Source organism: Psittacula echo (assembly GCF_963264785.1).
Source record: "Psittacula echo genome assembly, chromosome: 10".
Classification (NCBI taxonomy): Eukaryota; Metazoa; Chordata; class Aves; order Psittaciformes; family Psittacidae; genus Psittacula; species Psittacula echo.
In genome coordinates this window covers 12,426,505-12,440,629 of record NC_137741.1, presented here as the reverse complement: position 1 = coordinate 12,440,629, position 14,125 = coordinate 12,426,505, and the positions used below count along the sequence as shown (strand labels likewise).

Below are 14,125 nucleotides of genomic sequence, written 5' to 3'. Positions count from 1 at the left end.
TAAACCAATAGCAACCCTTTCTCAGGAAAACCTATAAAGTAATTTAGATATTAGGGAATTTTTGGCCCTGAATTAAAAAAGTCTTCTGTCAATGCATACCTCAGCAGGGGCCTGCGTTGGTGTGGCAGCACTTAACTGTGCCTCTAAGACCTCATGGATCTCATTTGCGATAATGTGTAGCAGAAATGATCACATCGCCTTTCCTCTTGGCATTCAGAGTATCAGTGTGTGTTTGCCTGACCTCAGTGAATTAGGTGGAGTGATGTACTGTGTTCTATATTTTTTAAATACCGAAGTTTTTAGCTACTGAAATGTCCAGGTTTAATAAATTTGTAGTGAAATGATCAGAGGACGTTTTACAGCCTTGGGTAGCCAAAAATAAAGGGATGTAAAAGTACAGGAGAAGTCACCGTACAAAGTGGTGTGTTGCCTTTTCTTTCAATGCAATAGAAAAATCCTGAATTCAGTGCTATGATATTGAAAGGTGTGGGTGAGCACATATGTCAAAGGGACAGAGATTCTTTTATTTCCAGTTTTACCTGCCCTAGTTTTATTTATGGCCATCACTTGTCAGGGGTGCTGTGTACATCCCAGAGGAGCATGGTGCTGCTGGGGTCTGAACCTTGTACCTTCTGAAATGCCCAGAGGCCTCGCCCTGAAGATGATTTTGCTGACTGCAGCACTGTCAGGACTGTGATTTCCTGAGAGGCCGTGCTCGTAAAATCTGATTAAATTAGCAGAAGATATTTTTTTTTCCAGTTTCTCAAGGCTTTTTTCACTGCCGGGTGACTGAGATGTAGATTTCTTTTTCCCAAAAAACTTTTTTCTGCCGGGTTCTTTTTTGCCCTTCACGCCATTTCTTCCAGGCTGCATGGGAAACCTTTTCTGGTTATCCCAGAAAGAGTGCCAACCATAAAACAGGGGTGTGGAGGGAGCGAGAGCACAGGCGGTGTGTGATACTTGTTACTGTTTGAAGAGCCCTAAAGACATGTCCCAGCTTAAGGGTGATGCCGTATTAGGCTGGTGGAAAGGTAACCAGGTTTTGACTTGTGGAGGTCTGAGTTGACTGATCCAGTATTCCTGCATCCTTGTCCATAGCTGTCCACAAAAGAGACCTTCTATGCCAGAAGAAAAGATTTCCAGGACTGGTCTGGCAGATTACTGTAATACAGAAATATGAGCATATTTGGTGGCCTTCATCTTCTCTTTGTCATAGTATGTTAAGTATTTCATGAACTATTTGAGCTAATTTCAACATGATTGTTAGCACTGGAGATGATTCTGGAGCCACAAAAGAGTAATTCCAACAAATGAAACTAATTAGCCCCACACATAAAAGGAAGAACATCTCTAACATTAAAAAAACGTGGTATAGAATCTAATTTTAATATGTAAGCCTGCCTTCCAGTTTGCATAGTTTGTGTGTATCTTACAATAAACGTCTCATTGCTTTTATGCTAGTGAGATGGCTATTAAGTAAAAACTATAGTTGTGGGTTTATGATCTTTATATAAACATCACATAATAGATATGTACTGTTGAGGCAGAGTAGCTATATATAGTAGTAATATCAGTGTGTATATAATGTAAATCCATACTAGAGCCTTTAAAATAATTTGATGCCATTTAATCACTCACATCGGGTGAGTTTGCTTCATAAGGCAGCCGCAGCGTGGACTTTTCCCAGTTTGGATTTCCCAGCCCATGCTGAAGAACTATGCTTGTCTGCTGGAGGCATGTTCTAGTATCAATTGTGCTAAACAAAGTACTTTGTAAAAGATGCCTGAAGAGTCTCTAGCTGCTTTTTGCAGCCTCTTTTGGGCTTGTTGTTGCTGTAAATAATGGAGCTGGATCAAGCTCCTCTCTGAGATGCAGCTGCTCCTTTCGTAGAGAAGTTCTTCATTTTGTATGATGAGCAGATTTAGAGCAGAACATCTGTCCTGCCCTGAGTCATAGCACACCAGTCTAACCTAAGCTCGAAACAGTCTCTCATTCAGTGAAACAATTTGCAGAAAATAGCTAATGTTTTAATAACTATTTCCTGATTTCATTTAAAGACGTTGCAAGTTGAGGTGATGCAACTTTCAGACTTTTTAGCATGACTTCGATTGATTCAGGGGGAACTGTCAATATAAGGGAGACTTGCCATCAGTGGGTGATGCTGGTGCCTCCTAGGCAGAGGTAGCTGCTCCGGTGTGGCTGGGGTGCAGGCACTGGGTCAGCAGCAGCCCTGCAGCCAGGGTGCGGGTGCAGTGACAGGAGGGTGTCTGCATAGGGTGGTGAGTCAGCACCTCAAAGGTGTGGGGTGTACCCAAGGTGTTAACGCTCCAAAGGGGCCTGTGGAGACTCAAATCATTCACCCTATGGAGTATCAACGAGAAATGTGGATGTTGGGGTTAATGGAAGTTTAAGCAGGACAGATGCAAAGAGAAAATGAAATGCATGTTTTAAAACAAGAATCAGTATCTATGTGGGGTGGGCGCGGTGAGGTGTGCACTGGATCTTTCTGTTACATAGCCCAGGACTTCATGTTCTTCTCAAAGACATCTTTGAAATAAGAGTGAATGGAATTCAAGAAAATAACTCCCCCATGATCTTTAAATATTTGTGTTGTCTGTGCTTGGGATGTACTCAGCTTGACTAAAGTTACTTGAGTTTTTGTTTCCCTCTAGACATTAAAATAACTTGAAAGCATTTTCTTTGTAATTTGGTGATGAGGAAATATGCAGCATAGAGAAAAAGCAGAGCTGTCAGCCAAGGATGAGACTACCCTCTTGCATCATCCTTTATTTGCTTAAGGTGATATCCAGTACTCAGAAATACAGGCTGAGGGGAGGTGCAGGATTTAGTAATTGGGAGTATAGTACATTGCCTACAGTTGTCTGCAGGAGAATTTTCAGCAGTTGCCAAGACTGGTTTGAATAGGTAGAGCTGGGAACATCGGGTGTGCTTGTGTGGACAGGTCCGTGAGCGTTCAGAGGATGTGAAATCATACTGTTAGGGCTTAACTGCAATGGTAATTTCAGAATTGCTGATATTGGTGGTGATGAGCTGGGAATGCAAGGAAAATTAAAAACATTGACCTGGGGCTTCAGGTGAAAGAGAGCCTGTCAGAAGCTGAGAAATGGAGCAAAATAAATGTCAGGAAATTTGGTGGGTCCCCTGAGATTGCATCAATCAGAAATGATGGTCATCTGCTAAGGAGGTGCTTTGGTTTAAAAAAAAAGGAAAAAAGTCTAGAGCTGTAGAACTCGTGTCACTGAAATGTTTCTGTATTAATCTCTTTCCAAGTCATTAACTTTGAAATGTGAAAAATCCTCTATTCATTGTCCGGATTATTTCTGGAAGTAAATCCTTCAGAAGCTGGTTAGGAAGCTTAGGAGAAAAGATAACAAAATGCTGGCAACAGCTGTATCCTTGACAGAACAGAAGCACATCTGCCACTCTTTGATCCTATCTGGCTCATTTTTCCGCTCGTATGTACAGCGCATGTGTGTGTCGCTGCCTCTGGAAAGACCTCACACTACTGAATCCAGGAGGTTGCAGAAACTTTTCCAGAGACACAAATTGTCACTCTTAAAAGGAAAAAGGAAAAGCTAAAGCTCCTTACTAGAGGATTTCTTAGTGCACTGCTCACCAGCAAGCAGGGAAACTTTGGTCTGGGTAAATTTCCCCTTTTTAAAACTTCTTCATAAAATTAATGGGAAAATCTCTGAAAAATAAAGTGTTTCAGCTTGTAACTGCCTCACACAGTTGTTTCTGGTCACCAGACTTGAGTACAAATGTGTCGTCTGAACATGACAAAGAGGTTAATTAAGCCATCTGATGTTACTGTAAAGAAACCTGGCATCAAGCAAAGGATGCCTGGTTTAGGTCATGGTCCTTGAATTTAGCAAAGCTTTTGAAGAACCTTGAACAAATTTTTGGTGATAATAATCCATGCCTGCAGTTATGTGAAAATTAAGAAAAAATTCAGAGTTTTTAGTAATGTCATTAACACAGGCACAACATGGTAGAGCTTACAACTGCTTTCCCTCATCCTTTTGGTTTCATTAGCTGATTAAAGGAAAACTTGTGGGATGAGACTAGGGTGTTAGGGACTTCCATTAGGAATTACAATAAACGCAGCACTGGTTAGCTGTTGGTTTCCTAATCTGGGAATTTTTTAAGTTCAGCAACTCTTTTTTTAAGTTCAGCAACTGAAAGCAGTAAAGTAGTAGAATAATAGAAAGTAGAAAGCAGTAGAAAATAGAAAACAGAAAAGTAGAAAGTAGTAAAGAATAATTCCTATAAGCTGTGCTTTATGAAACTCTTAAGGATTGCTTGTCCACTGAAATAGCTGTATAAGTTATTTGTTCCTTTCTCCCCCCCTGCTGTAGTGCCAGAGGTATCTAATACTTGGAAATCCCTATTCAGAGAGTTAATGTATCAGACATGCTAATCAAGCCATGCCAGATGGAGTTTATAAATAAACTACACTGCATTGTGTATTCTTAACATTTGAGCATCAAACATCATTCAAGGCAATATTTTCCTAGTTTAAAAAAACCACAAACCACCAAATATCACTTCTTTCTTGATTGTGGAGTCAGATGGGAAATGAAGAACAGTATAAATGACTCAACCATTAAATATTAGCTGAAGTCCAAAGCTGATTTTCCTTGAGAAATGAACAAGGTGATTACATGATCCCCAGTTAACCTCCACCTAGCTTTATATTCTAACAGCAAAACAAGGAATGAGGCATTTTAGAGGATGCAGAAGGCTGGTATTTTATATAATCTCGTAGATACCTTGTATGTTCAGTTATGTTAGTGTATTGCTCCAAAGTGTTGCTGCTAGACCTGGTTGCCTTTGATTGCCATTGAACAGTGACCACTTTGAGGTGCTTTAGAAGACACCAAGTAGATCCTGTCACCTTCTAAGAATAATGTAACCTGCCTTTCTTGGCCATTGCTTGTGCCAAGGGACAGTTTTACCAGATTTTAGAGAGGAAGTGGTAAGCTCTCCTGCTGCTAACCACTCCCTGGGGTGTGTAGGTTCTTAAAGAGTAGAGGAGTCTTTAATGATGCCACGTGGCCATGCCATTTCTGACCTCTGCAGAGGGACCTTCAGGCTTAAGTGAAGCTGTTGTCATACAGCTTGATGGATGCAGAAAATGATTAGTGCTTAAATTGTTCATATAGGGATGTGGTTATACTCTACACAAAGACTATATGCTTTTATTTAATCTTCCAAAGCATGAGCTGTGATATAACTATGGGGTTTTTAGATTGTATGTAATTGCAGGTAATGCAGCCTTGTCCTTAGTCCCAGTTTAACAGACTAGTTTTAGTCACTAGGAAACAATAGTCTCCACTGTATTCTTCTCCCTCTCTCTGCTAAGTTATAAATCTTGTTTTTCATGTGAAAATAACACACAAGCATCTTGGTTTATATATTTTGTAAAACGTTACATGAAATTCCTGGGTAACAATTTGTTCCAGCATAAAGGGTTCGAGAATCCTTGCTGTAGATTTGCTTCTTGAAACAGCTGCTGGTGCTTTCAGTCGTGTGGGTGGTGGATGTGTGTGCTGTGCCGAAGAGGAAAAAAAATGTAGTCAGATGTCAAAGCAAAAATAGGAGGTTTTGGAGATTTAGACTGGGTGGGGGAGGTGGGAAGCCAACTCTGCAGAGATGTTAATTACCTCGAGAAGAAAAAGAGCGCAATGGAGTAGGTGTAGCAGATTTATTTAATAGAATTCACATAGGCAAGAACCCACTTTTGTTGCATTTAGACAGGTTCTCAGCAAGGGCTTTAAAACAGAATTATTTTACCAGAGGAAAAACAGTTATTAGTGTCTTTATTGGGGGGCGGGGGGAGGCTATTTTTACATCCCTGTTCATGAGAGAGGACAAGAACTGTATGGTGTTTGTTTGATTTGTTGGCTTTTGGAGTTAAAAATTAACCTCATCATTCATTGAATTGTTTTGGGGGCACAAGGTAATGCAAGATATAAAATCTATGTGCAACTGCAGAAATGGCTCTTATTCCCATAAAGCAAGCAGCAACAGCACGCAAGAGACTTTATCTGTAAAAGGTGAGTCTCCTTTTGGCAAAGGGAGCTCAGGTTGGGAAGTAAATGCTTTGGACTGCAGTAGGTCCTCTGTGGCTTGCAAGGCATCCTGGCATCTTCCTCTTTGCAGAGTGCAGATGAATCACTGCAGTTCCCCTTCCACTCCCGCCTCCTGCAGAAATACATGATGTAGCTATGGATGCTTCTGGAGTCTTCTGATGGGTGAAATAGCTACTGTCCTGGTAAACTGTGTAGAACAGAAAGTCTTGAAGATCACTGGCTCTCCAGGCTTACTAGCACTGTAGGGATAAAATGACAGCTAACCAGAGCAAGAGGCCGGTAGTAGATATCCTGACAGCTATTGCCTACCCTGTGCTTTGTACCCCCATCACGCACATATGATGGAGTGGAGCAGGAGGAATAGCAAAATGGAGAAATCCAACACTCTTCTTGACATATGTTTACAGTGCTCCCAATGTAATTAATGCATGCCGTCAGCCTGTCCCAGGTAAAGCACCATGTACATGTGAGGTGCATCAGATAAAGCAAAGCTGGAACAACAGTCGTTGCTACTTTCAGTTTTCCTAGGCTTCTTTTATTATTTTGTAAGGACCTTCTACAAAGACTTTTCAGAAAGGGTGGGGAGAAAGATCTGATCACATCTGCAGGCCCTGATTTGTAAAACAACTATAATTAATCCTCCTGCATTACAGGTTCAATGGTTTGGCCAAAGGCTGTTCCTTCTTTCATCCCCACATTCTTACACTGCTGTGAGCATGTCTTTGTGCTGCTCCTGCTTTACTCTGTTAGGTGGTTTCAGCAAGGGACTCTCCTTTTTTCCCCTTTAATAGTACTGTGTTGATTAACAATATGTGTGTATGGTGTGTGTGCATGGTGTGTGTGCTGTCTTTGTAGGACTAGAACTGAAATGATCAGTTTACGATCAGTGGCATATTGGTGAAAAGATGTTTCATCTAAGTCTAGAAGCTCTCAGCGCAGGTAGGAAGGATGGTAGAAGGTGCAAAGGATAGTGCAAATTACAGAAATGTAAGTGGGTTTATTCCACAAGGGACTTGCTGAACATTTGGGATACAGGGAGAATTTCTCTGCAAATCCATCCCTGTCTTCTCATCTTCACATCCAGTGTCACAAACCCTTCTGATTCATGTCGACTTGCTGAGCTGGAAGAACCTGCTGAGCCTGTGATAGCTGTGGCTGGAGAATTAGCAGCTTCTTTCCTTCTTCAATTCTGTTTTTAGACTGGGATACATCTTTACTGAAGATTAGCAGCCTGGTGGGTTGGGGAAATTAGTTTTTACAAGGGCTGCAAACTGGAAAGCACATATTCAGAGGTGTGAAAATGAGATGAGGAGGTAGTGACTTCTTAATGAGTACATCCTATGGCCTCAGGCCTTGGGGCTTTCCTGAGGTTAGGTGAGGTGAGGTTATTTCAGAATAACAGGTGATGTGAATTTAAAGGGAAAATCCCAGAATAATTCCTAATGTGACACTCTTGTCCCAAAATAAGGGTCCCTTTTCTGATTTAATTTAATGCAGTTCCAATATATGCAGTTCCAATATATATGGCTAATAATTCATGAGCTATTTAATGCTCTTATTTTGGTCTTTACCCGGGTAGAGAAGCTGGCGACAGGGCTGGCTGAATCGACTCGTGGTCCCCTTTGGTGTCTCATCAGAGGAAGTGTCCTGGCTGATTCCTGCCTGGGCATTGGCTCTCCTCCCTAGGGCTGTGCCAGTGGCTCTGCTCAAAGCCCACTGCGATTGCTGCTCTCCTCCCATGGACCTGAGCTTGCTCTCACCTCTGCTTTTCCCTGTTGTGAACCTGGCAAGTCACGGCCAATGTGACCAGGGCGTGTGCTGTGAGCCAAGCTGGCAAAACCCTGTGTGCTGCTCCAGCTTCCCTCCCTCTGTGCTCCTGCCAGCCAGCACATGCATTCACCTTACGTTAATGAAACGGTGACTTGGGAAAATGTCTTTTTGGGAGCTACATCAGCTTTTCCCCTTTAGTATGCTTTTTGATATGGGGAATGTGGGAGGGAAACCCTTTGAATACCTGAAGCATCCCCCAAAAGGAATGGTACTGCTCATATATCAGGAGCAGCATGGGCTGCCGATACATATTTTTTCCTTCTATGCACTCAGGTTTTCTTGTGACCTCTCCCTGCTTGATTTATTTGGCAGTTTCTCTCCGTGGGAAGGCAGCGGGATGGGTGTGTTACAGCCTATGAATGTTCTGCTCTACGCCAGCTTATTTGCATTCACTTATATCTGATGAATATACCCGTTGTGTTTCTAAACGTCTGGAGTAATTTCTGCTTGATGCTTTCTACCTTGTACTGCGAACATTTTTCTGTGTCATCTTCAAATAAAAACTTAGATCTGTCAAGGTTGTTTTTCTCCCAAAGGAAGTAAAATTAGTACGAGGTTTTGTTTGGCTTATGTGGATGTTCCAGGAATGTTTGCCATCTGATCTGCTTGCGTGTAGATGAGAGCAAAGGCAGATATTTATTACTTTTAAACCGCATGTAAACAACTGAGTATTATGAATGAGTTTGTTATTCTGTAAGGTGCTTATTATGTTATCTCCTCTTTGCCTTTGTCTTTAGGGAGAACTCTTTAACCACTTCAGGGATTGATTACATTTGATTAGAGAGTAGTTTGCCTTTTGAATCCATTACCCTGGATGAAAGTCTGTAAGTTTATTCTGATTTCTGATGCAGCTGGAATTGCACTGCGTGTATATTATATGAATGAGGTCCAAATGCAAAGCTATTTCATAAAAGCCTATTTGAATTGATGAGTGTCCTTTTCTTACAGAATTATAATACTGGATTGCAGGGATGGAAAAGAGCCTGCAGGCTCATCTTACCCATGGCAGCTTTCAGACAGTGCCCTTTTCCTTCTGCACCCTTCCTCTCAGACCCTTCTTCCTTTGAAACTTGAAAATTCTGGCTCCTCCTTTCATAAAAAACCAAAATTTTGATAGTTTGATTGATTTATCCTGTTGTGGTAGCCACAAATGTTTCCCCTGTCTTCTGCCCTGGCTGGAGACCTTATGCCTGGGAGATGGAGGAGTGGTGGGGAGTGCTTTCCTTCTGGTCTCACATAGCCAAGAGTGAGCCAGCTTTGGGAGGGGGATAGGCTGGGCTGCCTGACAGGAGGACTTGCAAGTCTTGGTTTTCATTGTTCTTTGAAATCATAAAGCCCTTTCTTTCTCCTAAACACAACCAACATGATTGTTCCCTGGCCAATGTGGTGTCTCTGTTCAGAAATGGTGACCAGATTTCCATACGAAATGAATGTACAGACTGATGTTGCCAAAGTTCAACATTATGACATCTTCCTGCAAGTGTGATGGGGCAATGGGGTCATGATGGGGGGGGAAAACTGGGTAGATAAGTGCAATGTACTCACAGAATCCATCTCCTCTGAACTGCTTCCATGAGCTCTGATTTAATCTGCTAAGCTTTTACTTAGGTTATCACTTCTCTGTAGGAGCATGGTGTTTCTGAAGTGCCTGACTGACAGGGAGATTTAAGGGAAGAAAAGGCAGAGCCAGCTTCCTGGCAGTTTCACTAATTGCAGCTTATTATAAATTTAACAGATGAACTGTCACTTTCCTGAAGGTATGTGATCACCACAACCTTTTCTTGGATTCTGCACTGGCTATTAAAAAATTTGACTTCTAAGGTGCTAAGCTAGTGTCGTGCATTTCATCACTCAATGAGGTGTTCCTTGGTTTACAATTTGCTGGCTTCATTATTCCTTTTATCACATCTTTGATAATATTGGACCGTGGTCTAAAATATATCTTTGGTGTGTTTCTTTCATGTATTTGGGGAGGGACTCTTCATCAGGGACTGTAGTGACAGGACAAGGGGTAACGGGTTCAAACTTAAACAGGGGAAGTTTAGATTGGATCTAAGGAAGAAATTCTTTAGTATGAGAGGGTGGTGAGGCACTGGAATGGGTTGCCCAGGGAGGTTGTGAATGCTCCATCCCTGGCAGTGTTCAAGGCCAGGTTGGATGAGGCCTTGGGTGACATGGTTTAGTGTGGGGTGTCCCTGCCCATGGCAGGGGGGCTGGAACTAGATGATCTTAAGGTCCTTTCCAACCCTAACTATTCTATGATTCTATTATTGTGGGAGGTATGGAAGTTTATTCTTCTCAGAGTCTGCTTCCAGTGAGTGAAGCTTTTGCCTTTCAATAGAGCAAGTCATTTTATTAGTTTTTCTCTACAGATGTCTAATTTGATAGGCACAGTAGGGCTGAAATGATACCTTTTTTTTACTTGAAATTTCTGGGTATTTCAAAGCTTCTAAAATAAATTCTGTAACTTGAGAAGCCAAACATTTGTAAGTCGTTCATCTGTCTGCTGTAAGGTTTTTAAAGAAGAAATATACATATAGCACTTTCCTTAAAGTTTTTGGAAAGCATCCTGATTTTTTGGGGTTGGTGGTAACTTTTCTTCCTGTTCTGGTTACTCTCTATATCTCGCAATCCTTGTATCTTCATACTTAATTTGCACTGGCAAACCCCTACCTCTCTGAAATCAAACTTAGATTTTATATTGGCTGTGTTTCTGTTGTGTGACTTAGCCAGAGGACAGCACATCTGGGCAGCTGTGCTTACACCTTTACCTGTCAACTGGCCATTAAAAAAGATGTTTTGACTCTGAAAGCTGATTCTATATGGTGTGTGTTGGCCAGCTGGTTCCAGAGTCACCTTCCCCTGTTCTTGCCGTGTTTATTCCCATGCAACAAACAATTTCAGTGGTACCAGCCACCTGGCCCTCCTTTGCCTTGATCCTTCGGATGAGACTTTCAGTGGTAGGAAATGGCAGGACAGGTAGGAAATTGTGTGTTTATTTGAAAGTGACGATGCAAAAAGAAAGAACCTCTGAAGTTGAGGAATTTCTAAGAAAGCAAATAAAAACATCAGCACAAAGGTCTGAAGTTAGGGGGGGGACAGTGACAAGGAAAGCTCTTTCTCTGGTAAATTTAATTCACACTTTTTGCTAAATGTAAATGATAGCTTAGGAAAAAACTGCTTGGAATACGTAGTAAATGACGTTGCCAGGATACTTCCTGATCATGTTAATTAAACTGTCCCACAGATTTGGCTTAATTACTGCATAATTTGCGTATTGGAAAGGGTGGTACACATTACTAAAGAAAGCTCATATTCTGTTAGGAGAAAAAACATTGTACATGGATTAATTTCGAGGGGAAGGAGTTCTAGACTCATAATGATGTATCTTGAACATAAAGTTGAGATTTTTGATAATGACCTGACATGTATCTCAGTCCTTTTTGCAAGATTACATTTTATGCTTGCTTCTCTAAGTTCCTTAGAGACCTCATCCCAACAGCTTTCCTCTTGTTGGCTATTTCTTTAATTACAAGAACCACTGTTGCTTTCAAGGTTGCTGGTAGTGAAGCAGATTTTAGTTAACTTGTGTAAAGTGACAGAATATTTGTCTTGAGGCCCCCATTTGATGCTGAATGTTGGTCATGCGCTTCACCATGCTCCCAAGTTAAACTCGCTATTAAGCTATCAGTTTCTTCTTATAGAATCATGGAATTGTCTTGTGGTTTTGTTGTTTTTAATTTCTGACATGTCTCTGTCATCCTACTTGTGGAGGCCCAAGGCCGAATGGAGAAATGGTGAAATACCACTTCAGTCTTCCAGTCTGAGGGCAGGTGTTGCTGATGGACACCCTGCTTGGAGGCCTTGGGCTATCCCAGGTGCCTGGTGGAGTGATGAGAGAAGCCGTGTGCCTTTGTAACACTGAAAAAGAGGGGTTTGCATCTGCATTTCTGCCAGGGTAATTTTATAGCTCCTGTCCCTGCTTTTGCTTTGAGTTCAGTAACGTTTCTGTAGCTGTGTTTAACTGCAGGACTGTGACAGTGCTTTGGATAAGGAAGGCAAAACATCAGAATTCCTGCATGATGTAAGACAAGAATGAAACTGGTTTGTTTTGGGAAAAAAAAATCTTCTGAATACAGCAATTTCCCAATTTAGACTGCTAATTGCTTTGGATGATATTGTTGCTAGGATATGCATTTCCAGTGTGGCTTCTATTTTTTAATACTTTTTGATGTGTTTTTAAACAGGTGATCATAAACAGCACAATCACACCTAACATGACCTTCACTAAAACATCGCAGAAGTTCGGCCAGTGGGCAGACAGCAGAGCAAATACTGTGTTTGGTTTGGGCTTTCCTTCCGAGCAGCAGCTGACAAAGGTAATGGGACGCGCTGAATTTTGGCAAAGGCTGTCTTGTTTCTTATTAATGAAGAACTGCATATATCTATCCCACTCTTCCAAGCTGCATGCTTCTGCAAGTCCTCCTCATCCTGCAAACTGCCTACCTCCTATAATTACCCAAGGTCTGTATATACAGAAGCAGGCAGTATTGCAAACTTTGTAGCCAAAACTACAAATTAAATCTGACCACTGACAATGGTACTAGGAGATGATCTTGACGGTATCTTGCCCAGCATTGCTGAAAGCAGTTGTGTTTTCAGATGTTTACAGAAATAACCTGAACTCTGTAGTATTTTTTGGCATCTCCCTGGCTTATGTGTTCATTTCAGCTGAAAATGGCACCAGAAGCGAAGGGAGCCACTGATATGCCAGGACTGTTGGCATTAGGGTTGCCTAATGTGTCCTGGGGGAAAGATGTGCTGTCTCAGCCTCTGAAATGTACATTTTGATGACTTGCCCCCATTGGTAGCTAACTGAGGTAAAGGAGTTACCAGCCCCCAGGGCTTGCAGGTGCCCTTGTTTTCCAGATACCACTGCAGTGGTATCTGCAAAACTGCTCTCAGGAGGCTCAGTAAACTGATCTGGCTTAAAATAATACTGCATTTTTGGCATTTCAGCTCAGTGATGTGATTTGCAGCCCTGACTCAAAGCTGCTTTATCACAGACCTGAGAAGGTGGCAGTGAGTCGTGGCAGTGACGGGAGGATGAGCAGCCAGGGAGGTCTGATGCCAGGTTTGCTGGCAAAGCTGCCTCTCTCAGAAGGCAAACCTGGCCATGGGCTTGGTATTAATGCAACACTTCCCTGGGCCAGGGACTGGCTACAACAGCGGACTTGTAAAGTCTGGAGTGCCTCTTGTCATGAATAACTAGCAGTCTAAAATACATCCTCTGTCATTAGATTAGTGCTCTTGCCAAGTGCTCGACAAGTAGCTGTTTGGTCATGTAGTTAAAAAAACCCTACTTATCTAACACATAGTTGACACCTGAAGAATTGCTACTTGGCACTGGATTTTGTCAGTTACCTCAACATTGTGTCCTTGGGCCTGGCACACAGTCTCTCATGTTGTCATCCTCTTGTATGCTTTGATAAGAAGAGAATCAGGATAACAAGGTGTTTTTGTAGTGTCTAAAATAGCAAAGGCAGACCATTGCAAATGGAGGATTTTTTCATCAACTGAATTGCTATAGGAATTTATTTTACTATTTATAGGAATTTATTTATACTAATTTCATTTTACTATTTTACTAAATAGGAATTTATTGAGATTTTGAAATTTCCAGAGAATCATAATTTTTGCAAGTATTTCTTAAAGCATATTTTGCTTTCCATGATAAATTATTTTTGGATTTGGGATGTTCATAAAGGTGCCACGGCAATAATCTAAGACCATCCAATCAATCACATGCAAAACTGTTCTTTTAAAAATGAGGTGTGGTGCTGGTTATGTTTTATGATGTTTATACAAGTGTAGGGGACTGCTCATATTCTGTGGCAAAGAGGTGTTGGTAGTAACTAATATGTAGTATTGGAATATGGGAGGATTATGACGGACCTGAGGGAGCAGCTTGTTTTGAGTAATGGATAAGCATGATACAATGCAACCATTGGACACCAAAGGAAAGAATTTAGCTCCATTAGATAGTAATTTGTGACTGAAGTCACACATCTGCAACTGTACAGGTGACCACATGGTGCTGGTTGGGGTTAAACATACACCACGTGCCACATGGAACCAGTGGTGCTGAGGCTGGCTCAGAGGATGAGAGGTGTAACAAG

The 14,125-nt window shown here is 41.6% G+C and overlaps 1 protein-coding gene across 1 annotated transcript in view; it reads left to right on the top strand.

Annotated features, from left to right (window-relative positions):
* Positions 1–14,125, top strand: part of HOMER2 (homer scaffold protein 2) — a gene marked incomplete at both ends in the record, with an annotated part of 56,223 nt that overhangs the window by 28,512 nt on the left and 13,586 nt on the right. Inside the window, one exon of the mRNA XM_080626662.1 lies at positions 12,194–12,325. Coding sequence (XP_080482788.1) covers positions 12,194–12,325 — 132 coding nt within the window. The remainder of the gene's footprint in view (positions 1–12,193; positions 12,326–14,125) is intronic.